Below are 27,033 nucleotides of genomic sequence, written 5' to 3' on the forward strand. Positions count from 1 at the left end.
TCCTGCGTTATACCGTGCGACAGAAAGCTTTGCTAGAACCTGTGCAAAACCACAAAAGGACTTTGTACCCGTATGTCGCGCGTGCGCATTGCAGTGCATGCGCATCCGTAGAAATGCTGATTTTTAGCCTGATCGCTGTGCTGCAAACAACTGCAGCTAGCGATCAACTCAGAATGACCCCCAGAGTCCCTGGACATGGCTATGTGAGAGAACATATACCCACACACACACAGGGAAAGTCAGACAGTTTTCCCCCCGAGTACCTTCAGAGAAACACAGAGCTTGGAGCCAGCACACACAGTGCTTAATTAGGCAGTTGTAAACAAAATACCTGGCACTGACTGTGTACCTTTAATAGACACACAGTAATTTACAGCCTCCCCCCTTCTACAGCCCCCTGGTACTGCACAGGATAGCTGGAGTCGTGTGGAGGGACAGCACTCCCAGTCAGCGTCTCTGTAGCTGTATCTGCAGGGAGAAAATGGCGCTGGAAGCCGCTGGGTCAGCTCTGAGAAGCTCCACATCTTGAACATGGCGCGTCTTCCCGCACTTTCAATTCTTTATACTGGCCTGAGGTACGGCTGGCAGCGTTACCGGGGTCCCTAACAGCCTTGAGTGACCAGTGTAGGGTGTTTGCGCTGGCTCAGGGCACCCCTCATAGCGCCGGAGTGCAATTAGTACTGCACTCCTACCCTGTTGCCGCCATTCACACCGGCTCCCCGCTTGTTGAGTCGCCGGTGACTCACTCGCCACCGGAATCTTCTGGCTCTGTTAGGGGGTGGCGGCATGCTGCGGGAGTGAGCGGTCGCCTCAGGGGGCTAACGATCATCACCCTCAGGAGCTCAGTGTCCTGTCAGCGAAGATAGAGGCCATTAACCTCTCAGGGTTGGACACTACTCCCCCCCTAAGTCCCACGAAGCAGGGAGGCTGCTGCCAGCAGTCTCCCTGTGCTAATGCTAAGAAAAATAATAAAACTATAAAAACTCCTATGGAGCTCCCCTAGCTGTGACTGGCTCCTCCGGGCACATTTTCTAAACTGAGTCTGGTAGGAGAGGCATAGAGGGAGGAGCCAGCCCACACTATTAAACTCTTAAAGTGCCAGTGGCTCCTAGTGGACCCATCTATACCCCATGGTACTAATGTGGACCCCAGCATCCTCTAGGACGTAAGAGAAATATTGTTATTAATATTCTATAGAAATATAGCGCAACAAGCAATTAAGCACATATACACTGAGCTAGACACGACCTTTGGGTGTAGCATAACACACCATCCCTAACAGCACGCAACGCTTTTCAAATCACTTTCTACTACTACAAACTATAATCTCCCTGAAACTAGCTTTCAAAAGTAGGCAAGTATGAGTTTGAGAGGAGGTTAAATACGTCAATCACTTATGTATTTGCCACTTCCCTTCCAATAACCCTTTCCACATGTCTACCAGCCCCAGCTAACTGCTTCAATACCTGTAAAAATGCGAACCTATGTATGCAGGTAAATCTGTTTTAATATATGTTTGTTGGTGGTGGGCATGTCTGTAAATGTAATGAAATGATGCAATTGCTTTATTTCTATATTATCATTGTTTTAAGTTTATAATGCTTTTAAAAATAACTGTCGTAGTTCTAGAAAGATAGATAGATAGATAGATAGATAGATAGATAGATAGATAGATAGATAGATAGATAGATAGATAGATAGATAGATAGATAGATAGATAGATAGATAGATAGACTGGCAGCCACTATGTGCAATCTCCTGTAAACAATTCTCTCAGAAGAAAAGAAGCCTTGCTTTATACAGAAACATTTGCCACGTATTACTGTACTTCAATGACGATGACAATATAAGTCAATATTTTTTAAAAAAAGCCACATAAATTACTGTAAGAAAATTTACGTTTTTGCTTTAGTTTACACTTTTCTGAATAACTGTTTTTGGATAAAACATGCCTGTAAATGGTGTTTTGTGATACAACTACCACTAGATGGCACTGTGCTGCAGAGGCAGCAGTTCATCCCACAGCTGCATTCTCCTCTACATACTGTAGAGTGCAATGATCCTATGTACCAGAGGGATGTAGTTATGTGACCGGTGGTCAGGAGACCACTGGTCACAATACCAGAAACTACATCCCGAACACTCACTGTCCTGATTGTCGGCATGCCAACCAACAAGGACTATTCGTACTCATCAGTGTCCACGACACCTACAGGGCTGTAACACACAAGCCGGTTTTCCCAGGGCCGTCTTTTCGTATGGGCTCAATGGGCTCTTGCCCAAGGGCCCCAGGAGTATAAGGGCCCTAGGCTGATAGCTGAGGGTCCCCTCTTTCCAGGGGTACCAGATTTTTGAAAATCGGCCTTGGGGAACCGGAGATATTCAACGTGAAAGCAGTGGTCTCCATCCGAGCCTGTTAATTGCTCTTCCCAGCCAGATATCTCAGGTTCTGTCTGACTTAGAGTTTTTATGAGGGTATAATCCAAAAGCTGAGACTCTCCCCTTTTGCTGAACACTGTCTGCTTGTCTCTACTGTGCCCAGAACCAGAGATATCAGCCTTCCAGCAGCTGGTCCCTGCTCCAGCTCCACACGCCTGGTATACAGTTTTATATATTCATTGGAGGATTGCTCTGGCTCCTGACATCTGATCCCCAAGTTCATAAAACCTTCTGAAAGGTGGGACTCTCTAGTTTTTTTATCCCATTCAAAGCTAAGAAATATATTTACAGGAACTTGAGATATCTGCAGTCAAGCAAGCTGCCCTCCCACCAGAAAATGATGAATATTAAGCCCACTCCATTAGCCACCCCTCCCCTGCGTATTAAACACCCCCTACCACCCCGGAAGTCATGTACCAGGGTGCCTTCATTCAGCCCAATGCCCCCTTTTACAGTTTAGTGTTCTCCCTCCCGCCCCATCTCTCACCATCTGTGCAGTAAAGGAGTAATTAGCAGAAATTACTGCTCCAGGTCCTACATGCTGAGCGGAAGATAGAACACCCCCTACCGCCCGTGGGACATCAAAGCTGCCACTGATAGCACACCCCACCCCTACCGCTGGAGGATGGGTAGGGGGCCCAATGCATTGCTGTGCCCAGGGGCCTACACTGCCGTTAAGACGGCCCTGGGTTTTCCCCGGATGGCAAAAAGCTGGACAAACTTTGTCCGGCTTTTTGCCATCCGGGAGAAACCGGCAGAGTCTGTCACACAGGACGGCTTTGAGCCGTGTGTAATGCTGTGCGCATGCGCAGCATTAGACACGGCTTGGAAAAAAACCGTTGTGATTGAAAGCTCCCCTTCACACACACGGTTTACTGGCTGCAAAGACAGCCCGGTGCCGGCCCGGCAGCCGGACCTTCCAGTGGATAGTTCCGGCTGGACCTGGCAGCCGGGCCGGGGCCGTGCAGTGTGAAGGGACCCTACCCCTCACACTGTTAACTACAATGCCGACACTGGAAAAAGCCGTCCGGCTTTTTCCCGGCCGGCAAAAGCCGGGTAGTGTGTTTTAGCCCACAGAGTGGGAATATAACCTGTAGAGAGCGCAGCTCGCCACCGAGCCTGCAAGGGTCTTCATTACACTCGCCACCCCCGACAGGCATCTAAAAGTCAGGGTCCCGCCATCGGTATTGTGACCGGCGGTCTCCTGACCGGCGGTCACACATACCCAACCCGTACCAGCTATAAGATGGACCTTGGCAAAATCACTTTGTGCTGTAGGGTGGTGGACGACAACTTTAAAGTATACGGATAAATAAAGCTCCCTTGAAGCCCTATACTTACTCTCCCAGAAGTTGTGGATGACACCCAATGTTTCAGGTAGTCCCCCACACCCCTGGAAGAGTGGGTACTCCTACCGCATCCCGGTGGTCATTCCGAGTTGTTCGCTCTGTAATTTTCTTCGCATCGCAGCGATTTTCCGCTAATTGCGCATGCGCAATGTTCACACTGCGACTGCGCCAAGTAAATTTGCTAAGAAGTTTGGTATTTTACTCACGGCATTACAAGGTTTTTTCTTCGTTCTGGTGATCGTAATGTGATTGACAGGAAGTGGGTGTTTCTGGCCGTTTTATGGGAGTGTGTGAAAAAACGCTGCCGTTTCTGGGAAAAACGCGGGAGTGGCTGCATAGGCGTGCGCAGCACGTTTTATTAGGGGGTGCACCATCAGAGGGGTGTGTCTAGCACCGCCTTTTGGGCGTGTCTAATACCATCTATTGATGGTCAACGCAATATAAAATATCCACCCTTGTACCAATCGTAATAATGCAGATGCATTGTCAAATGTTGTGGTGTGCACCAAACAAACTCCCCTGATGGCACTCACTGCAATTACACTGCTCCTCCTCAGCCTGGTCTGGCTCCCCCTCTCTTTCCCCTGCAAGCTGCAGTCACTCACTGACACTGACAGTCGCAGACTAGTACTGCTGCTGCTGGAAATCGAGTGACGTGTCAATGCTGCTGCGGACCGGCTGCCAGTATTGAATTTGTCTCCCTAAGAGGAACGTTGGCTGCATGCTGATCCTCATCAGTGGCTGGCTTTGGCATACCATAGAAGGAAAGAGGTGGGCGGGTGTGACGGGTGGGCGTGCGAGCAGCATGACGTCATCACGTCACATAACGCTGTTTTTGTACATGGAGGTGGAGCCGGGAGTTTAAAAGCCGGTGGCAGTGGCACCCTTGATTAAACCAGGCGTCCGGTCAGTAATACAGTCCTGACAGGGTGCAGCACGGAGGGGACAATAATCAGCCTGCTTGGCGATCGCTGCATCAGGCATATGAGATCGGGGTGCTGAACATTAGGGGGTGCCTGTGCGCACCAGGCACCCCCCCTGCGCACGCCTATGAGTGGCTGGAGAAACGGGGGAGTGCCTGGGCGAATGCTGGGTGTGTTTGTGACGTCAAACCAGGAACGAAACTGACTGAACTGATCGCAGTGGCAGAGTAAGTCCCGAGCTACTCAGAAACTGCTAAGAAATTTCTATTCGCAATTTTGAGAATCTTTCGTTCGCAATTTTGCTAAGCTAAGATTCACTCCCAGTAGGCGGCGGCTTAGCGTGTGCAATGCTGCTAAAAGCAGCCTGCGAGTGAACAGGCAGGATAGGCAGATATGCAGGGAATCGCGTGTCAAAATGGAGGGGGCAGAGCTAAAATTACACAAATCGCAGTCATTTAAGCCCCACCCCTTCCTCAAGGACCCCCGACCAGCCTAATGATGTGGTCGTCTGGCCCTAAGTCCGCAGCTGCTGCTCCTCTGGGCTTCTCCCGGAGAAGAATATTAAAATGTTGGCAAGTATGTGCTATGTCTGTTTCATCTCAGCTTGTCGAATGATCACTGTGGAAACCTCTATTGTCTTTAAAAACTTTTACCATTGCTTTTGTAAACAAAAACCTTTTCTTTTGGATTGGCTATGATAGATTGCTGAACATGGTGTATGCCGTGTGTAAAGAAACCTTGATGTGAATGAACAGTCCTGTTTCTCATATCTACTCTCATCATCTCTGTGCTATGTGAATGTGATAGATCCACTTCTAACCAGTTGTATATGGTATCGGTGGGTTACACCCCTATATCAATAAACCTTTTCGTGTATGATCTCCACTTCTTATAAAGGGAGTGTGGTACGTTTTATGCGAAAAAATACAGTGATCAGATCTATATCCCTCACCGGGTTCACTACGATATGCCGGCGGTCGGGCTCCCGGCGACCAGCATACCGGCGCCGGCAGCCCGACCGCCGGCTTACCGACAGTGTGGCGAGCGCAAATGAGGCCCTTGCGGGCTCGCCGCGCTACGCGCGCCACACTATTTTATTCTCCCTCCAGGGGGGTCGTGGACCCCCACGAGGGAGAATAAGTGTCGGCATGCCGGCTGTTGGGATCCCGGCGCCGGTATACTGTGCGCCGGGATCCCGTCAGTCGGCATACTGAAGTCCACCCCCCTCACCTACTGTATTCATCTACACTGGGTGAAAAGATCCAGGCCTATAAAGAGTTATGGGCCCTACACACTGGGCGATAATACTCAAAGATATGAACGATCTTGTTCATTAATGAACGAGATACCGTTCATATCTTTCAGTGTGGAGACACCAGCGATGAACGATGCGTGGCCCCGCACTCGTTCATCGCTGGTGTCCCGTCGCTTGTGCATGCAGGCCAATATGGACGATCTCGTCCATATTTGCCTGCACTGCTATGGAGTCGGGTGACGGGGGGAGTGAAGAAACTTCACTCCCCCCGTCACCAGGTCACCCGTCGGCCGTATCCGCCATTGGGCAGCTCGGCGGCGGATCTGCCAGTGTGTAGGGCCCATAAGAAAGTACTACACATTGTTTATCTGTTTCTTTTCATTTTAAGGTGAAGAAACAGCTATAAAAACACAAGGACTCTTTGCAAGTGCTGGATGCATTGTTTGTATCTTTATTTTCCTTTCTATGGTTCAGCGCCTTTGATCGGCACATAACACCTTTTTTATTATCTTACATACATGTTTTTGGGCAGGTTTTTGTGTAGATTGGGCAGCTAAATAGACCTCTGCGCCAAGACCAATCCATCACCTTTCTGTTATTTCATATTATGATCTGTATGACACACAGATGCTGCTCATGGTCATCCTTGGACTCTCCTGTGGTTCAGAGGTGTAGCTAGGCGCCATGGTGTTCGGAGCAAGGGTATGCTTTGGCACCCCCTTCCCCTGTACTGAATAAAATAAGAATTTACTCACCGGTAATTCTATTTCTCGTAGTCCGTAGTGGATGCTGGGACTCCGTAAGGACCATGGGGAATAGCGGCTCCGCAGGAGACTGGGCACAACTATAAAAAAAGCTTTAGGTCTAACTGGTGTGCACTGGCTCCTCCCACTATGACCCTCCTCCAGACTTCAGTTAGGATACTGTGCCCGGAAGAGCTGACACAAGAAGGAAGGATTTTGAATCCCGGGTAAGACTCATACCAGCCACACCAATCACACCGTATAACTTGTGATACAATACCCAGTTAACAGTATGATAACAACTGAGCCTCTCAACAGATGGCTCAACAATAACCCTGTAGTTAAGCAACAACTATATACAAGTATTGCAGACAATCCGCACTTGGGATGGGCGCCCAGCATCCACTACGGACTACGAGAAATAGAATTACCGGTGAGTAAATTCTTATTTTCTCTGACGTCCTAAGTGGATGCTGGGACTCCGTAAGGACCATGGGGATTATACCAAAGCTCCCAAACGGGCGGGAGAGTGCGGATGACTCTGCAGCACCGAATGGGCAAACTCTAGGTCCTCCTCAGCCAGGGTGTCAAACTTGTAGAATTTTGCAAATGTGTTTGACCCCAACCAAGTAGCTGCTCGGCAAAGTTGTAGAGCCGAGACCCCTCGGGCAGCCGCCCAAGAAGAGCCCACCTTCCTCGTGGAATAGGCTTTCACTGATTTTGGATGCGGCAGTCCAGCCGCAGAATGTGCAAGCTGAATCGTACTACAGATCCAGCGAGCAATAGTCTGCTTTGAAGCAGGTGCGCCCAACTTGTTGGGCGCATACAGGATAAATAGCGAGTCAGTTTTCCTGACTCCAGCCGTCCTGGAAACATATGTTTTCAGGGCCCTGACTACGTCCAACAACTTGGAAGCCTCCAAGTCTTTTGTAGCCGCAGGCACCACAATAGGTTGGTTCAGATGAAATGCTGATACCACTTTAGGGAGAAACTGGGGACGAGTCCTCAATTCTGCCCTATCCATATGGAAAATCAGATAAGGGCTTTTACATGACAAAGCTGCCAATTCTGATACACGCCTGGCCGAAGCCAAGGCCAACAACATGACCACTTTCCACGTGAGATATTTCAAATCCACGGTTTTCAGTGGCTCAAACCAATGTGACTTTAGGAAATCCAACACCACGTTGAGATCCCAAGGTGCCACTGGAGGCACAAAAGGGGGCTGAATATGCAGCACTCCCTTAACAAAAGTCTGAACTTCAGGTAGCGAAGCCAGTACTCTCTGGAAGAAAATCGATAGAGCCGAAATCTGGACCTTAATGGAACCCAATTTAAGGCCCATAGTCACCCCTGACTGTAGGAAGTGCAGGAAACGGCCCAGCTGAAATTCCTCCGTTGGGGCCTTCCTGGCCTCACACCACGCAACATATTTTCGCCATATGCGGTGATAATGGTTTGCGGTTACTTCTTTCCTAGCCTTAATCAGCGTAGGAATGACTTCCTCCGGAATGCCCTTTTCCTTCAGGATCCGGTGTTCAACCGCCATGCTGTCAAACGCAGCCGCGGTAAGTCTTGGAACAGACAGGGCCCCTGCAGCAGCAGGTCTTGTCTGAGCGGTAGAGGCCATGGGTCCTCTGAGATCATTTCTTGAAGTTCCGGGTACCAAGCTCTTCTTGGCCAATCCGGAACAATGAGTATAGTTCTTACTCCTCTTCTCCGTATTATCCTCAGTACCTTTGGTATGAGAGGAAGAGGAGGGAACACATAAACCGACCGGTACACCCACGGTGTCACTAGAGCGTCCACAGCTATCGCCTGCGGGTCTCTTGACCTGGCGCAATACTTTTCTAGCTTTTTGTTTAGGCGGGACGCCATCATGTCCACCTGTGGCCTTTCCCAACGGTTTACAATCATTTGGAAGACTTCTGGATGAAGTCCCCACTCTCCTGGGTGGAGGTCGTGCCTGCTGAGGAAGTCTGCTTCCCAGTTGTCCACTCCCGGAATGAACACTGCTGACAGTGCTAACACGTGATTTTCCGCCCATCGGAGAATCCTTGTGGCTTCTGCCATCGCCGTCCTGCTTCTCGTGCCGCCCTGTCGGTTTACATGGGCGACCGCCGTGATGTTGTCTGACTGGATCAGTACCGGCTGGTTTTGAAGCAGGGGTTTTGCCTGACTTAGGGCATTGTAAATGGCCCTTAGTTCCAGAATATTTATGTGCAGGGAAGTCTCCTGACTTGACCATAGTCCCTGGAAGTTTCTTCCCTGTGTGACTGCCCCCCAGCCTCGAAGGCTGGCATCCGTGGTCACCAGGACCCAGTCCTGTATGCCGAATCTGCGGCCCTCTTGAAGATGAGCACTCTGCAGCCACCACAGCAGAGACACCCTTGTCCTTGGAGACAGGGATATCAGACGATGCATCTGAAGATGCGATCCGGACCACTTGTCCAACAGGTCCCACTGAAAGGTTCTTGCATGAAACCTGCCGAATGGAATCGCTTCGTAGGAAGCTACCATTTTTCCCAGGATCCGCGTGCAGTGATGCACCGACACCTGTTTTGGTTTTAGGAGGCCTCTGACTAGAGATGACAGCTCCTTGGCCTTCTCCTCCGGGAGAAACACTTTTCTCTGTTCTGTGTCCAGAACCATCCCCAGGAACAGTAGACGTGTCGTAGGGACCAGCTGTGACTTTGGAATGTTTAGAATCCAGCCGTACTGTTGTAGCACTTCCCGAGATAGTGCTACCCCGACCAACAACTGCTCTCTGGACCTCGCCTTTATCAGGAGATCGTCCAAGTACGGGATAATTAAAACTCCCTTCTTTCGAAGGAGTATCATCATTTCGGCCATTACCTTGGTAAAGACCCTCGGAGCCGTGGATAGACCGAACGGCAACGTCTGGAATTGGTAATGACAATCCTGTACCACAAATCTGAGGTACTCCTGGTGAGGATGGTAAATGGGGACATACAGGTAAGCATCCTTGATGTCCAGTGATACCATGTAATCTCCCTCGTCCAGGCTTGCAATAACCGCCCTGAGCGATTCCATCTTGAACTTGAATTTTTTTATATATGTGTTCAAGGATTTCAAATTTAAAATGGGTCTCACCGAACCGTCCGGTTTCGGTACCACAAACATTGTGGAATAGTAACCCCTTCCTTGTTGAAGTAGGGGCACCTTTACTATCACTTGTTGTGAATACAGCTTGTGAATTGCCTGTAACACTGCCTCCCTGCCTGAGGGAGTGGTTGGCAAGGCAGATTTGAGGAAACGGCGGGGGGGAGACGTCTCGAATTCCAGCTTGTACCCCTGAGATACTACTTGAAGGATCCAGGGATCCACCCGTGAGCGAGCCCACTGATTGCTGAAATATTTGAGACGGGCCCCCACCGCACCTGGCTCCGCCTGTGGAGCCCCAGCGTCATGCTGTGGACTTAGAGGAAGCGGGGGAGGACTTTTGCTCCTGGGAACTGGCTGTATGCTGCAGCTTCTTTCCCCTACCTCTGCCTCTGGGCAGAAAGGACGCGCCTTTAACCCGCTTGCCCCTATTGGGCCGAAAGGACTGTACCTGATAATACGGTGCTTTCTTTGGTTGTGAGGGAACATGGGGTAAAAATGTAGACTTCCCAGCTGTTGCTGTGGATACGAGGTCCGAGAGACCATCCCCGAACAACTCCTCACCCTTATAAGGCAGAACTTCCATGTGTCGTTTGGAATCTGCATCTCCTGTCCACTGCCGAGTCCATAACCCTCTCCTGGCAGAAATGGACATTGCACTAATTTTGGATGCCAGCCGGCAAATATCCCTCTGTGCATCCCTCATGTATAAAAGTGCGTCTTTTATATGCTCTACGTTTAGCAATATAGTGTCCCTGTCTAGGGTATCTATATTTTCTGACAGGGAATCTGACCACGCAGCAGCAGCACTGCACATCCAGGCTGAAGCAATAGCCGGTCTCAGTCTAACACCTGTGTGTGTATATATAGATTTCAGGATAGCCTCCTGCTTTCTATCAGCAGATTCCTTCAGGGCGGCCGTATCCGGAGACGGTAGTGCCACCTTCTTTGACAAGCGTGTGAGCGCTTTATCCACCCTAGGGGATGTTTCCCAGCGTGCCCTATCCTCTGGCGGGAAAGGGTACGCCATTAGTAACCTCTTAGAAATTGCCAGCTTTTTATCAGGGGAAGCCCACGCTTCTTCACACACTTCATTTAACTCTTCAGATGGAGGAAAAGCTACTGGTAGTTTTTTTCTCTCCAAACATAATACCCTTTTTTGTGGTACCGGGGGTAACATCAGAAATGTGCAACACATTTTTCATTGCCTCAATCATGTAACGTGTGGCCCTACTGGAAGTTACATTAGTCTCATCGTCGTCGACACTGGAGTCAGTATCCGTGTCGACATCTGTGTCTGCCATCTGAGGTAGCGGGCGTTTTAGAGCCCCTGATGACTTTTGAGACGCCTGGGCAGGCACAGGCTGAGAAGCCGGCTGTCCCACATTAGGTATGTCGTCAAACCTTTTATGCAAGGAGTCGACACTGTCGCGTAATTCCTTCCACAGCACCATCCACTCAGGTGTCGACCCCGCAGGGGGTGACATCACGTTTACAGGCATCTGCTCCGCCTCCACATAAGCCTCCTTATCAAACATGTCGACACAGCCGTACCGACACACCGCAAACACACAGGGAATGCTCTGACAGAGGACAGGACCCCACAAAGCCCTTTGGGGAGACAGAGAGAGAGTATGCCAGCACACACCAGAGCGCTATATAACACAGGGATCCCACTATAAATGAGTGTTTTCCCTTATAGCTGCTTTTTTATATATCATATATATATATATATCTATCCTGCGCCTAAATTTAGTGCCCCCCCTCTCTTTTTTTACCCTTCTGTAGTGTTCAGACTGCAGGGGAGAGCCAGGGAGCTTCCTTCCAGCGGAGCTGTGAGGGAAAAATGGCGCCAGTGTGCTGAGGGAGATGGCCCCGCCCCTTTTCCGGCGGACTTTCTCCCGCTTTTTCTGGAATACTGGCAGGGGTAATTTTACATCTATATAGCCTCTAGGACTATATATGATGTGGATTTGCCAGCCAAGGTGTCATATATTGCCCTCAGGGCGCCCCCCCCCAGCGCCCTGCACCCATCAGTGACCGGAGTGTGAGGTGTACATGAGGAGCAATGGCGCACAGCTGCAGTGCTGTGCGCTACCTTGGTGAAGACCGAAGTCTTCTGCCGCCGATTTTCCGGACCTCTTCGTGCTTCTAGCTCTGTAAGGGGGACGGCGGCGCGGCTCCGGGAACGAACACCAAGGTCGGGTCCTGCGGTCGATCCCTCTGGAGCTAATGGTGTCCAGTAGCCTAAGAAGCCCAAACTACCACCTGTTAGGTAGGTTCGCTTCTTCTCCCCTTAGTCCCTCGCTGCAGTGAGTCTGTTGCCAGCAGATCTCACTGTAAAATAAAAAAAATTAAATATACTTTCTTTCTAGGAGCTCAGGAGAGCCCCTAGTGTGCATCCAGCTCAGCCGGGCACAAGCTTCTAACTGAAGTCTGGAGGAGGGTCATAGTGGGAGGTGCCAGTGCACACCAGTTAGACCTAAAGCTTTCTTTATAGTTGTGCCCAGTCTCCTGCGGAGCCGCTATTCCCCATGGTCCTTACGGAGTCCCAGCATCCACTTAGGACGTCAGAGAAATAACTGGTAATAAATGAATAATGGCCTAATTGGGAAGGTGCATGGCCACAGAAACGTACCAATTCACATTATACCGCACAGTAGTATCCGTTATTCACATTACACTACACAGTAGTACCCCTTATACACGTTATGCCACACAGTAAATCTACTTTTACATGCTATGCCACACAGCTGAGCCCCTTATACACATTACACTATGGTTGAGCCCCTTATACACATTACACCATGGTAGAGCCGCTATGGGAGTACTGCAGCTGTATTTAACTATTTACTTGTTTAGTTTGAATAAATTAAAAACACTGTGTATGCTCTGACGGACCTGACCTCACAACTTCCCAATTCCTTATTGAAAATAAAGCCCCAAATGTGACGTCCAACAGACCTGATAACCCCCCAAACTCTGAATGAAAATAGTGCCCCAAAACTGACCCCCCCCAGATCTGATAATCTCCAATGCCTCAATGAAAATAATGCACTAAGTGTAACCCCTCCCCACAGACCTGAAACCCTCCCAAACTCTCAATGAAAATAATGCACCAAAATTGCATGGAGTCATGGTGTAGCGTGGAGCCATGGCATCTGCAGCAAGCTCATGTCACGTGGACCCCTCCCCATATATACACACAAACACATACCTATCACCTTCCTCAGACACAGCTCCCATCCGCTTCCTCAGCCCCCAGACCCATCACATCACCGTCCACAGCTCCCAGCCATTCATCTTTCTTAGCCACAGCCCCATCTTCAGTCCCCATCACCTTACTCAGCCCCTCATCTACCTCAGTCACCAGCTCCATCACCTTCCTCACCCCCCAGCTCCATCATCTTCCTCAGCTCCAAGCCCATCACTTCCCTCTGCTCCCACCCCTCACCTTCCTCAGCCACAGCTCCATTGTCTTCCCTGCAGCGGCAACCTGAATTATGCCGTGGTAGAGCCCCTTACACACATTACAACTCAGCAAGACACCTTATACACATTACGCCAGGTAGCCCCATATACACATATGCCAGGTAGCCCTTATATACACATTATGCCAGGTAGCCCTATTTACACATTAAGCCAGGTAGCCCATTATAAACATTACACCAGGTAGTCCTTATATATACTGTACATTACGCCAGGTAGCCCTATATACATTACGCCAGGTAGCCCATTATACACATTACGCCGGTAGCCCTTTTATACACATTACGCCAGGTAGCCCTATATACACATTATGCCGCTAGCCCTTACATACACATTACGCCAGGTAGCCCTATATATGCACATTACATCAGGTAGCCCCCATATACACACATTACGCCAGGTAGCCCCATGTACACATTACGCCACATTACACCAAGTAGCCCTTATATACACATTACACCAGGTAGCTCCTATATACACATTTGGCCAGGTAGCCCTATATACACATTACGCCAGGTAGCCCTATATGCACATTATGCCAGGTAGCCCTTATATGCACATTACGCCTGTTAGACCTATATACACAATATGCCAGGTTGCCCCATATACACACATTAAGCCAGGTAGCCCCATATACACATTACGCCAGGTAGGCCTTATATGCACTTTACACCAAGTAGACCTATATACACATTACGCCAGGTAGCCCCAAATATATGCCAGGTAGCCCCAAATATACACATTATGCCAGGTAGCCCTTATATACACATTAGGCCAGGTAGCCCCATATACAATTACGTCAGGTAGCCCTTATATGCACATTATAGCTCTATAAACACAATATGCCAGGTAGCCGCATATACACACATTATGCCAGGTAGCCCATATACACACCTTACTCCATGTAGCCCCATATACACACAAGCAGTGCAGCACAGGCCCTTTGGATCTTGGGGCCCTTGGGCAAGTGCCCATTGAGTCCATACATAGAGACATTCCTGGCAGCTTGACCATGTTGTGGCGTCACGCTGCCACTACGAGAACGGCCTGGTCCCGCCCACGTTTTTGTTGCAACACTGCGCTGCCACCTCCAACTGCCCTGCAAATGTCTCTGCTTGTAAATCAGGCAGACGCATTCACATCACTGCAATGCAATCACATCTCCTGGACCGCGCAAAACGGGACCTGTGCGTGCGCACTGACCCGAAAATCTGGAAAATGAGATCGCAACGCAGTCCCGAATGAAGCTGAATAAGGGCAAAAGAGTGTAAGCTCAACGGTTCCGGTATGAATGGTCGACCATGTTATGGTCGACAGTCATTAGGTCGACATTGACATGGTCGACATGGACACATGGTCGACACATGAAAATGGTCGACACATGAAAGGTCGACACATGAAAAGGTCGACACCTTTTTTTAGTGTCGTTTTTTGCGTAAAGTGACTGGGAACCCCAATTAGTGCACCGCTTCGCTCGCCATGCTTCGGGCATGGTGCCTTCGCTCCGCTACCGCTTCGCTCGGCACAGATTACCGTTCCAATCATAGTCCACGTGGATCGTAAAGTATGGAAAAGTTCCCCAAAAGAAAAAAAAGTTAAAAAACTCATGTCGACCTTTTCACGTGTCGACCATGTGTCCATGTCGACCAATAGTGGTCGACCTAATGACTGTCGACAATAACATGGTCGACCATCTGAACGGATACCAAGCTCAACTGGGAGACGGACTGATGTGAATCACCACGTATTCTCTGTACAGCGCTGTGGAATATGCATGCGCTATATAAATAACTGGTAATAAATAATGGAGCTGAAAGTATTTGATATAGTAGTGTGATTTATAAAGAATGTTATACACCATCTGAGCAGAAACATTGTCTCTCTTAGCCTTCTCACATACACCTTATACAGGAAGACTGGTAGCCACTGAGCCGTCACAACGCTACTGAGCTGTACCTATATGCTCAGCAGCAACAACGGCTCACTCTCTCACTCAGCAAGCCCCCCTGACTCCGAATGAATATGCACGGCGCCCCTCCTCCTCCCAGCCCGACTATGCGCGGCGCCCCTCCTCCTCCTCCCATGTTGCCCCGCCCCCTCTTCCCATACTGCCGCGCTCCGGAGCGTCGGACCCGGAAGTGTGCGTGCTGCGGGCGGTGCTGTGTTTACTTCCGCCGGAGCCGGAGCCTAAGCCGGGGAGCGGGTCCGGGAGACACCGAGGATGAGCTGAGCCGGAGGGGGCAGTAGACATGGAGTGGCTTATGGGGTAAGACTGAGCAAGCTGGCTACGGAGCAGTGTAAGCCTGACAATGGGGGAGGTGCAGGAGCAACATGAAGGACGAGGGGTGACCCGGGTGCAGGCGGCAGCAGGAAGAGCTTGGGGTCCTGGGAGAGCAGCAGGTGACAGGAGGGCCGGTGGTCCATTGGGTAATATGAATAATATGAAGGCAAAGGGGTGAGAGATGACTTGGAGAATAAAGGTGTGATGGGATTTGTAGTATCAGGTGATAAGGAGGATCATCAGGAGGGGAGACAGTAGGTGATGGGGAGGATCAAGAGGGGAGACAGTAGGTGATGCCTGGAATTGGGGGGAGACAGTAGGTGATGGGGAGGATCAGGAGGGGAGACAGTAGGTGATGGGGAGGATCAGGAGGGGAGACAGTAGGCGATGCCTGGAATTGGGGGGAGCGATATAGGTGATGCAGCAGCTCGGTGGGGGGGGGGGGGGGGGGTGTTTGTGTGTTAGGCGATGTAGGGGATCGTGGGGGGACTATAGGTGATGTGTGGAATCACGAAGAATAAGTGTAGACTGGGGTTTAGTGGCAAAAACAAGGGATTAAAGGAGATCTGGAGTAAGGTGAGAGATGACCAAGGTGCAGTGTAGAGAACATCCTGCATAGGATGGAGAATAGGTTGACAGGAGCCACAGGAACTGCTTGTCTATAGGAGTAGTAATATGAAATGCCTGGACAAATTAGCAGATCTTAGTTCAGTGTAGGAGTCATTTTAGAGTTATTACTGGTCTGTATGGATGAACAAGGAATTTTGGAAGAGCTGCTCTGGAAAATGTAGCTAAATTGTATAGTTGGGGTCATGAGCACATTAGATTGGCCATATGAACATTAATTGTTCTAATCCTGCTGATTTGCGATTGTTTTGAGTGATGATCGTTCAGTTTATATACATGAGCAATAATTGTCCAACGGAAACCGTAATAGTTTTTGATTTTCAAACATGTTCACACTGTTCTGCTGATTTCATTCAGTGTGCTCCACTTAATATTGTATCATGCAGTGTAGTGGCAGGCAACTTGTGGGATTACACACACCAGCCTGGTCTGCCAAAGTTTTGATGCTAGGGCAAGCTGGGATGTGTAGTTCCACAGCAGTTGGAGTATACTGCCGTCCCCTGGTTCAGTATGGGGGGGGGGGGGGGGGGTGTCCTGCAAAATCCGTAACATAGGGCAGACCATCATACCCATTGTTCGGATCCATCCTCTGCTGAATACTTCATTGTATGGCCAGCTTTAGAAACAGTGCAGAACAGTTCAACATGACAAGTTGTTTATACTTGTTTAGGCTTATGATCTTTCAGCTGAGCTATCATTTAACATGTGTCATCACTGCTGTGTTACAACAGAGTCAGCAGAGGTTTAACCCTTTTACTGACAGGTGATTTAGGTTATCATCTTAAACTGTATAATCAGCTACTAGAAATCTTTCTTTTGTTTCCTTACACCCGTTCTTTGCTAACAATCTGGCACTGTTTAAGCTTTTAGCCTTAGTTGGCATTATTTATTAAAATGTAGTAAATTGCAATTGCTGATGTCTCAGTGTTCAAGTGCCATCACTCAGGAAATACTTCCCAAACAAAGCTCGTCCGAGGATATAAGCAGTGCTTGCGGTTTTCAGCTCAGACGAAGTTGGCTAGAAATGTTGCTGCTTCATTGGACAGTATGACTTTTACTTAAATCCTTTAAATTGCTGCATTTATGGACGTCAAGTGATTGCCAAGGACAATAAAAATCTGATTACATTTGTTGTTGGATTTTTTTAAATGGAAAAAACAATTTTAATGCAGTGATCTGGATTTGCAGTCAATGTGTGTCAGCTGGCTACTATGGTTGGGACCGATTTCATCTGTTAAGCACCGTACACACTGGGCGACTACACAGGCCGATATGAACGATAACTATCTTTTCTGAAAGATCTATCGTTCATATCGTCCAGTGTGTATGGATGAACGATGCATTCTTGTTCATCCATCATCTACTGAACATGCAGCTGAGTGTTACCAATATCTTTGAGCTGCATGTCCGGGGAGTGAGGGGGATGACATCACTGAAGATATCGTTCAGTGAGTATGCACTGGCGATCTCCCCTAATTAGCAAAAAGCGGTATAGCGCTGATTGCTAACTAGTTGAGGTCGCCCAGTGTGTACCTGGCTTTACTTTTAGCCAACCTCTGCATCAAAATCTGCCCAATTCTGTTTTACATGTTTGTGGTCAATCTAGACTCGAATCAGGTTGTTTGGCCATCAAGTCAGACAATGGGGTCAATCCAATTGGCTGCGATAATATTGCAGCTGCCAATCAGCGTGGCAGCGGACGCACTTTACGACGGGCCGAATTTGCACAAAACTGCTTGCCACCCCATAGAGGTCCGAGCAGTTTTGTAAGAATTGTGGCTGATACGGGGCCGCGAAGGGTGCAAGATCGGGTGCAGTTGCTGGCATTTAAACGCCGTTGCAACGGTACTTCGCACCCTTCTAAGGTAATTGGAGTGACGCCAGTGGATGTAAATATGCATGCTTAAGAACTCGTGGGTTGCATTTAAAGCAAGCTTGACTTCTGCGTTACTGCACTTTACTCTTTCCCAATTTATTCTGCCCTACAGTAATTTAGTGAGAATTATTGTACATGGCTCTGCCAAAGTACAGCATATGTTTCTTTTTTCTCATAGATCAGAGAGACGTACATACTTCTACAATGATCTTTATGAAGCAGCAACCGTTCATTTTTAAATGCTCTGACTGAATAACAATAGCATTGGAGACAGTTCATCAAATCCCATGTGACCTTGCAGATGTCATTGTGTCTCCCTTCCACAAAATTACATTGCAAGCTTAGTTTGTCTGGGCTAATGTGTACAGCGCTCTGTAAATTGAATGGTTTTTTTGTTTTTGTTTTTTTGAATAGTCTGACTTTCACCTCCTGGCTTTTCCAGGCCAATCCAATACTTCCCAGCTTCTGACAAGGATCCGGTCTCTAAAGCTGGGTACACACTGGCAGATATATCTGCAGTTCAATCGATCTGCAGATGGTGGTTGTTCATACACACAGAAAGATGCACCAATATATCTTAAAGATATATCTGCTGTTCAATCTATCTGCAGCTATATATGCAGATGGGGATTGTTCATACACACTGAAAGATGCACTAATATATCTGCAGATATATTGGCCATCTGCTGTGTTGCACAGCAGATGCAATATATCTGTGAAAGACGTCTTTCACAGACATATTGCTTGTACACACCTGCAGATCAGCAAAAGATATATTGGACAACCAATTGATTGGCCAATATATCTGCCAGTGTGTACCCAGCATAAGTCGACAGTCGACAGACAATGTCTAGGTCGACCACTATTGGTCGACAGTAACTAGGTCGACAGGGTGTCTAGGTCGACAGGGTCTTTAGGTCGACATGTTCTAGGTCGACAGGTCAAAAGGTCGACATGAGTTTTTCACAGTTTTTTTTTCTTTTTTTGAACCTTTTCATACTTAACGATCCACGTGGACTACGATTGGAATGGTAATCTGTGCCGAGCGAAGCGGTAGCGGAGCGAAGGCACCATGGGGGTAATTCCAAGTTGATCACAGCAGGAAATTTTTTAGCAGTTGGGCAAAACCATGTGCACTGCAGGGGGGGCAGATATAACATTTGCAGAGAGAGTTAGATTTGGTTGGGTTTGTTTTGTTTCTGTGCAGGGTAAATACTGGCTGCTTTATTTTTACACTGCATTTTAGATTGCAGATTGAACTCACCACACCCAAATCTATCTCTCTCTGCACATGTTATATCTGCCCCCCCTGCAGTGCACATGGTTTTGCCCAACTGCTAAAAAAATTTCCTGCTGCGATCAACTTGGAATTACCCCCCATGTCCGAAGCATGGCGAGTGAAGCGGTGCACTAATTAGGGTTCCCAGTCACTCTACGAAGAAAACGACACCAAAATAACATCAAAAACTCATGTCGACCTTTTGACCTGTCGACCTAGAACATGTCGACCTAAAGACCCTGTCGACCTTCAATACCACACCCCTTCTGACATGCCTGTGTACAAAAGTGCATTGTTTGTCTATCCCATCTTCTGTAATTGATATTACTAAAAGACAAGCTATCCTATTCTAATAGCTTTTTAGCTGTATTAGAAAGTCTAAAGATACTTTCTGGTAAAAGATTATTCTGATGGCCCTGATATAGTATAACCAATAATCAGGGAATTTAAAAGAATAATTCCAGTCTCGCCTTTAAATAAAACTCTACAGCATTGCTGGTATTGCCTATGGCTGGTGAGGTGACGCTGTTTGGGGGGTGTTGCCATTGCTTGGTTGGTGGGTACCCTGGTTGGCTTTGTGAAGGATCTGGCAGTTGTTGTGGGGGTGAGAGGGTTAGTATCAGGCCGTGACTGGTAGGTAGGTGAGGGACTGCTGTTGGGAGGAAGAGGACAGTTAGGACTACCAGTCATTTATATAGTACACATACATTCTGCAGTGGTTCCCTACCAGATGCACACACATTAGGGGTACATTTTTGGAGGAACTCATTAACCTACCAGTATATTTTTGGATTGTAGGAGGGAACAGAAGTACTCTGAGGAAACCCACATAAGCATGGGAGGAATATACAATCTCCACACAGTTAGGGCCGTGGTGATTACCTCAGTGCTGTGAGGCAGTAATGCTAGCCATTACACCGTCCATGCTGGGGACTGGGTAGGGAGAACCTCTGTTGCTGGTGGCTTTTTAGGAGGACTGCTGTGTGATATCATTGTTGATAAATGCCAGCAGTAGAAGTAATGGGGTTATTAGTGCAATCAAAACCAATATATGACCTATATATGGGTTGTTTTTTTATGGTATAACATGGGGAGTTATTAGTGAGGTCGTGGTTGTAGGAAGTATTGAAACGCCACTAGTGAAGTTTATATTTCACTAACCACATATCTGAGCCCAGGAACAAGTGCTATATTGGGATGGAAATGTGGAACATTTGTGGTCGTGACTCTGGAAGTGTTGATCATATTCTTTTCTTTAACCTCTTACGAGCATATGTGACATTTTGTGATTTCCTTTGTTATGCATTGGCTTCCCGTAGCAGTTTTCCATTCCCAGTGCATATGGTAACATTGGATTCAATCATTTCTAGTGTCATATCTATTTATATTAATTTTTAAATGCATTCACAAAACCCCAGTTGGTAACGTGATGCTTCTAATTAGACATTGCACACAGTGATGATTTGTGAATGTAACTACTGAAATATCAGGGTTTGAGACAATAAGGCACAATTTGCCTTGCAACATATGGTGACTGCTTAATGCTTCCATCAGGTGGGCTGCGCTATGTTTAGTAGGTGAGGTCACAGAAATCCTGTGGAGTTCTCGCTTCTGGTTATATTTAGAATACAAACTATAGTGGCACTAGGCTGTGCTCTGTAAAGACTGCTTTCTGTATGAAGGCCATACTTACAGGGGGTTGGTATTGAGATCTGGCAAACAGAATACCGACCGTGGCATCCCGATGGAGGAAGGTATACTTACCCTCCCCCAATGGCCTCCTAACCCTTCCTTCTAGCAGCTTAAACTTCGAACTCGATGGACTAAGTGTCTTATTCTCTAACGTCCTAGTGGATGCTGGGGACTCCGTAAGGACCAAGGGGATAGACGGGCTCCGCAGGAGACATGGGCACTTTAAGAAAGAATTTAGGTCCTGGTGTGCACTGGCTCCTCCCTCTATGCCCCTCCTCCAGACCTCAGTTTGATACTGTGCCCAGACGAGCTGGGTGCTTTTCAGTGAGCTCTCCTGAGTTTGCTGAGAGAAAGTATTTTGTTAGGTTTTTTATTTTCAGGGAGCTCTGCTGGCAATAGACTCCCTGCATCGTGGGACTGAGGGGAGAGAAGCAGCCCAACTCACTGAAGCTAGGTCCTGCTTCTTAGGCTACTGGACACCATTAGCTCCAGAGGGATCGTACGCAGGATCTCACCCTCGCCGTCCGATCCCAGAGCCGCGCCGCCGTCCCCCTCGCAGAGCCGGAAGACAGAAGCCGGGTGAGTATGAGAAGCAAAGAAGACTTCACAGGCGGCAGAAGACTCCGTGATCTTCACTGAGGTAACGCACAGCACTGCAGCTGTGTGCCATTGCTCCCACACACCTCACATACTCCGGTCACTGTAAGGGTGCAGGGCGCAGGGGGGGGCGCCCTGGGCAGCAATATAAACCTCTTATTTGGCAAAAGGAGCATATATACAGCTGGACACTGTATATATGCATGAGCCCCCGCCAATTTTACACTTTTAGCGGGACAGAAGCCCGCCGTCGAGGGGGCGGGGCTTCTCCCTCAGCACTCACCAGCGCCATGTTTTTCTCCACAGCACCGCTGAGAGGAAGCTCCCCGGACTCTCCCCTGCTTATACCACGGTAGAAGAGAGGGTTTTAAAGAAGAGGGGGGCACATAATTCGGCGCAGATAATAACAGCGCTACTGGGTAAACATTAAATTGCTGTGTTTTTCCTGGGTCATATAGCGCTGGGGTGTGTGCTGGCATACTCTCTCTCTGTCTCTCCAAAGGGCCTTGTGGGGGAATTGTCTTCAGATGAGCATTCCCTGAGTGTGTGGTGTGTCGGTACGTGTGTCGACATGTCTGAGGTAAAAGGCTCCCCTAAGGAGGAGATGGAGCAAATGTGTGTGTGAGTGGTGTCTCCATCGACAACGCCGACACCTGATTAGTATGTGAAATTAAGTGCGAAGGTAAATTTATTGCACAAAAGATTAGAGAACAGACAGGGAATCTACCCATGTCTGTCCCTATGTCGCAGAGCCCTTCAGAGTCTCACAACGCTCACTATCCAAAATAATAGACACTGATATCGACACGGAGTCTGACTCCAGTGTCGACTACAATAATGCAAAGTTACAGCCAAAATGGCAGGAAAGTATTCAATATATGATTATTGTAATAAAAGATGTTTTGCATATCGCTGATGACTCATCTGTCCCTGACACAAGGGTACACATGTTTAAGGGGAAGAAAGCTGAGGTAAATTTCCCTCCTCTCATGAAGAAAAAGAGCGGGAATCTCCAGACAAGAGACTGCAGTTTCCCACAAAGAATTCTCAGGGAGTATCCTTTCCCTACTAGGGCCAGGATACGATGGGAATCTTCCCCTAGGGTGGACAAAGCTTGTCACGTTTACCCAAAAGGTAGCGCTGACTTAACAGCTATCCTCAGGGATCCTGCAGATAGCATGCAGTAAAAGTACTTTGAAGTCCATTTACACATTCTGGTACTCTACTCAGACCGGCGATTGTGTCGGCATGGGTTTATAGCGCTGTAGCATCGTGGACAGATACCTTATCAGCAGAGATTGAGACCCTAGTATGTATGTGTGTGTGTGTGTATATATATATTTCTCTATCGTCCTAAGTGGATGCTGGGGTTCCTGAAAGGACCATGGGGAATAGCGGCTCCGCAGGAGACAGGGCACAAAAGTAAAGCTTTTACAGGTCAGGTGGTGTGTACTGGCTCCTCCCCCCATGACCCTCCTCCAGACTCCAGTTAGATTTTTGTGCCCGGCCGAGAAGGGTACAATTCTAGGTGGCTCTCATAAAGAGCTGCTTAGAGAGTTTAGCTTAGGTTTTTTATTTTACAGTGATTCCTGCTGGCAACAGGATCACTGCAACGAGGGACAGAGGGGAGAAGAAGTGAACTCACCTGCGTGCAGGATGGATTGGCTTCTTGGCTACTGGACATGAAGCTCCAGAGGGACGATCACAGGTACAGCCTGGATGGTCACCGGAGCCACGCCGCCGGCCCCCTCACAGATGCTGAAGCAAGAAGAGGTCCAGAATCGGCGGCTGAAGACTCCTGCAGTCTTCTTAAGGTAGCGCACAGCACTGCAGCTGTGCGCCATTTTCCTCTCAGCACACTTCACACGGCAGTCACTGAGGGTGCAGGGCGCTGGGGGGGGGCGCCCTGGGAGGCAAATGAAAACCTTTAAAAAGGCTAAAAATACCTCACATATAGCCCCAGAGGCTATATGGAGATGTTTACCCCTGCCTAAATGTACTAAATAGCGGGAGACGAGCCCGCCGAAAAAGGGGCGGGGCCTATCTCCTCAGCACACGGCGCCATTTTCTGTCACAGCTCCGCTGGTCAGGAAGGCTCCCAGGTCTCTCCCCTGCACTGCACTACAGAAACAGGGTATAACAGAGAGGGGGGGCAAAATAAATGGCAATATATTAATATAAAAGCAGCTATAAGGGAGCACTTAATCATAAGGCTATCCCTGTCATATATAGCGCTTTTTGGTGTGTGCTGGCAGACTCTCCCTCTGTCTCCCCAAAGGGCTAGTGGGTCCTGTCTTCGTATAGAGCATTCCCTGTGTGTCTGCTGTGTGTCGGTACGTGTGTGTCGACATGTATGAGGACGTTATTGGTGTGGAGGCGGAGCAATTGCCAAATATGAGGATGTCACCTCCTAGGGGGTCGACACCAGAATGGATGCCTTTATTTGTGGAATTACGGGATAGCGTCAACTCGCTTAAGCAGTCGTTTGCCGACATGAGGCGGCCGGACACTCAATTAGTGCCTGTCCAGGCGCCTCAAACACCGTCAGGGGCTGTAAAACGCCCCTTGCCTCAGTCGGTCGACACAGACCCAGACACAGGCACTGATTCCGGTGGTGAAGGTGACGAATCAACCGTATTTTCCAGTAGGGCCACACGTTATATGATTTTGGCAATAAAGGAGATGTTACATTTAGCTGATACTACAGGTACCACTAAACAGGGTATTATGTGGGGTGTGAAAAAACTACCAGTAGTTTTTACCGAATCAGAAGAATTAAATGACGTGTGTGATGAAGCGTGGGGTGCCCCGATAAAAAACTGCTAATTTCAAAGAAGTTATTGGCTTTATACCCTTTCCCGCCAGAGGTTAGGGAGCGCTGGGAAACACCTCCTAGGGTGGACAAAGCGCTAACACGCTTATCAAAACAAGTGGCGTTACCCTCTCCTGAGACGGCCGCACTTAAAGATCCATCAGATAGGAGGATGGAAAATATCCAAAAAGGTATATACACACATGCAGGTGTTATACTACGACCAGCTATTGCGACTGCCTGGATGTGCAGTGCTGGGGTAGTTTGGTCAGAGTCCCTGATCGAAAATATTGATACCCTGGACAGGGACAATATTTTACTGTCGTTAGAACAAATAAAGGATGCATTTCTTTATATGCGTGATGCACAGAGAGATATCTGCACACTGGCATCACGGGTAAGTGCTATGTCCATTTCGGCCAGAAGAGCTTTATGGACACGACAGTGGACAGGCGATGCGTAGAGGAGTTATTTGGGGTCGGTCTATCGGATTTGGTGGCCACGGCTACGGCCGGGAAATCCACCTTTCTACCTCAAGTCACTCCCCAACAGAAAAAGGCACCGACCTTTCAACCGCAGCCCTTTCGTTCCTTTAAAAATAAGAGAGCAAAGGGCTATTCATATCTGCCACGAGGCAGAGGACGAGGGAAGAGACAGCAACAGGCAGCTCCTTCCCAGGAACAGAAGCCCTCCCCGGCTTCTACAAAAGCCTCAGCATGACGCTGGGGCTTCGCAAGCGGACTCGGGGGCGGTAGGCGGTCGTCTCAAGAATTACAGCGCGCAGTGGGCTCACTCGCAGGTAAATCCCTGGATCCTGCAGATAATATCTCAGGGGTACAGGTTGAAATTAGAGACAGAGCCACCTCGCCGTTTCCTGAAGTCTGCTTTACCAACGTCCCCCTCAGAAAGGGAGACGGTTTTGGAAGCCATTCACAAGCTGTATTCTCAGCAGGTGATAGTTAAGGTACCTCTTCTACAACAAGGGAAGGGGTATTATTCCACTCTTTTTGTGGTACCGAAGCCGGATGGCTCGGTAAGGCCTATTCTAAATCTGAAGTCCTTGAACCTGTCCATAAAGAAGTTCAAGTTCAAGATGGAGTCACTCAGAGCAGTGATAGCGAACCTGGAAGAAGGGGACTTTATGGTATCCTTGGACATCAAGGATGCGTATCTCCACGTTCCAATTACCCCTCACACCAGGGGTACCTCAGGTTCGTTGTACAAAACTGTCACTATCAGTTTCAGACGCTGCCGTTTGGTTTGTCCACGGCACCTCGGGTCTTTACAAAGGTAATGGCCGAGATAATATTTCTTCTTCGAAGAAAAGGCGTATTAATTATCCCATACTTGGACGATCTCCTAATAAGGGCAAGGTCCAGAGAACAGCTAGAGATGGGTTTAGCACTATCTCAAGAGGTGCTAAAGCAGCACGGATGGATTCTGAATATTCCAAAATCCCAATTAATGCCGACAACTCGTCTGCTGTTCCTGGGGATGATTCTGGACACAGTTCAGAAAAAGGTTTTTCTTCCCGAAGAAAAAGCCAAGGAGTTATCTGACCTGGTCAGGAACCTCCTAAAACCAGGAAAGGTGTCTGTACATCAATGCACAAGAGTCCTGGGAAAAAATGGTAGCTTCTTACGAAGCAATCCCTTTCGGCAGATTCCATGCAAAGGGATCTGTTGGACAAATGGTCAGGGTCGCATCTTCAGATGCACCTGCGGATAACCCTGTCGCCGAGGACAAGGGTATCCCTTCTGTGGTGGTTGCAGGAGGCTCATCTATTGGAGGGCCGCAGATTCGGCATGCAGGATTGGATCCTGGTGACCACGGATGCCAGCCTGAGAGGCTGGGGAGCAGTCACACAGGGAAGAAATTTCCAGGGAGTGTGGTCGAGCCTGAAAAAGTCTCTTCACATAAGCATTCTGGAACTAAGAGCAATCTACAATGCTCTAAGCCAGGCGAAACCTCTGCTTCAAGGAAGACCGGTGTTGATCCAGTCGGACAACATCACGGCAGTCGCCCATGTAAACAGACAGGGCGGCACAAGAAGCAGGAGGGCAATGGCAGAAGCTGCCAGGATCCTTCGCTGGGCGGAGAATCACGTGATAGCACTGTCAGCAGTATTCATCCCGGGCGTGGACAACTGGGAAGCAGACTTCCTCAGCAGACACGACCTTCACCCGGGAGAGTGGGGACTTCATCCAGAAGTTTTCCACATGCTATTAAACCGTTGGGTAAAACCAATGGTGGACATGATGGCGTCTCGCCTCAACAAAACACTGGACAGGTATTGCGCCAGGTCAAGAGATCCGCAGGCAATAGCTGTGGACGCGCTGGTAACACATTGGGTGTACCAGTCGGTATATGTGTTTCCTCCTCTGCCTCTCATACCAAAGGTATTGAGGATTATACGGCAAAGAGGAGTAAGACTAGTGGCTCCGGATTGGCCAAGAAGGACTTGGTACCCGGAACTTCAAGAGATGGTCACGGACGATCCGTGGCCTCTACTTCTGAGAAGGGACCTGCTTCAGCAGGGTCCTTGTCT

General features: G+C 48.6%; 1 protein-coding gene across 2 annotated transcripts in view; it reads left to right on the forward strand.

The window, feature by feature from the left end:
* Positions 1-427: 427 nt before the first annotated feature.
* Positions 428-27,033, forward strand: part of MOB2 (MOB kinase activator 2) — a 123,130-nt gene continuing 96,524 nt past the window's right edge. The window contains exon 1 of one of the 2 annotated variants that reach the window (XM_063944687.1): positions 428-575. In XM_063944687.1, coding sequence (XP_063800757.1) covers positions 532-575 — 44 coding nt within the window. In that variant the 5' untranslated portion in view covers positions 428-531. Of the gene's footprint in view, positions 576-15,429; positions 15,588-27,033 lie in introns of those variants that run through there. The other variant, XM_063944688.1, reaches the window with a different exon arrangement.

This window comes from Pseudophryne corroboree, chromosome 11 (genome assembly GCF_028390025.1).
Source record: "Pseudophryne corroboree isolate aPseCor3 chromosome 11, aPseCor3.hap2, whole genome shotgun sequence".
NCBI classification, from domain to species: Eukaryota; Metazoa; Chordata; class Amphibia; order Anura; family Myobatrachidae; genus Pseudophryne; species Pseudophryne corroboree.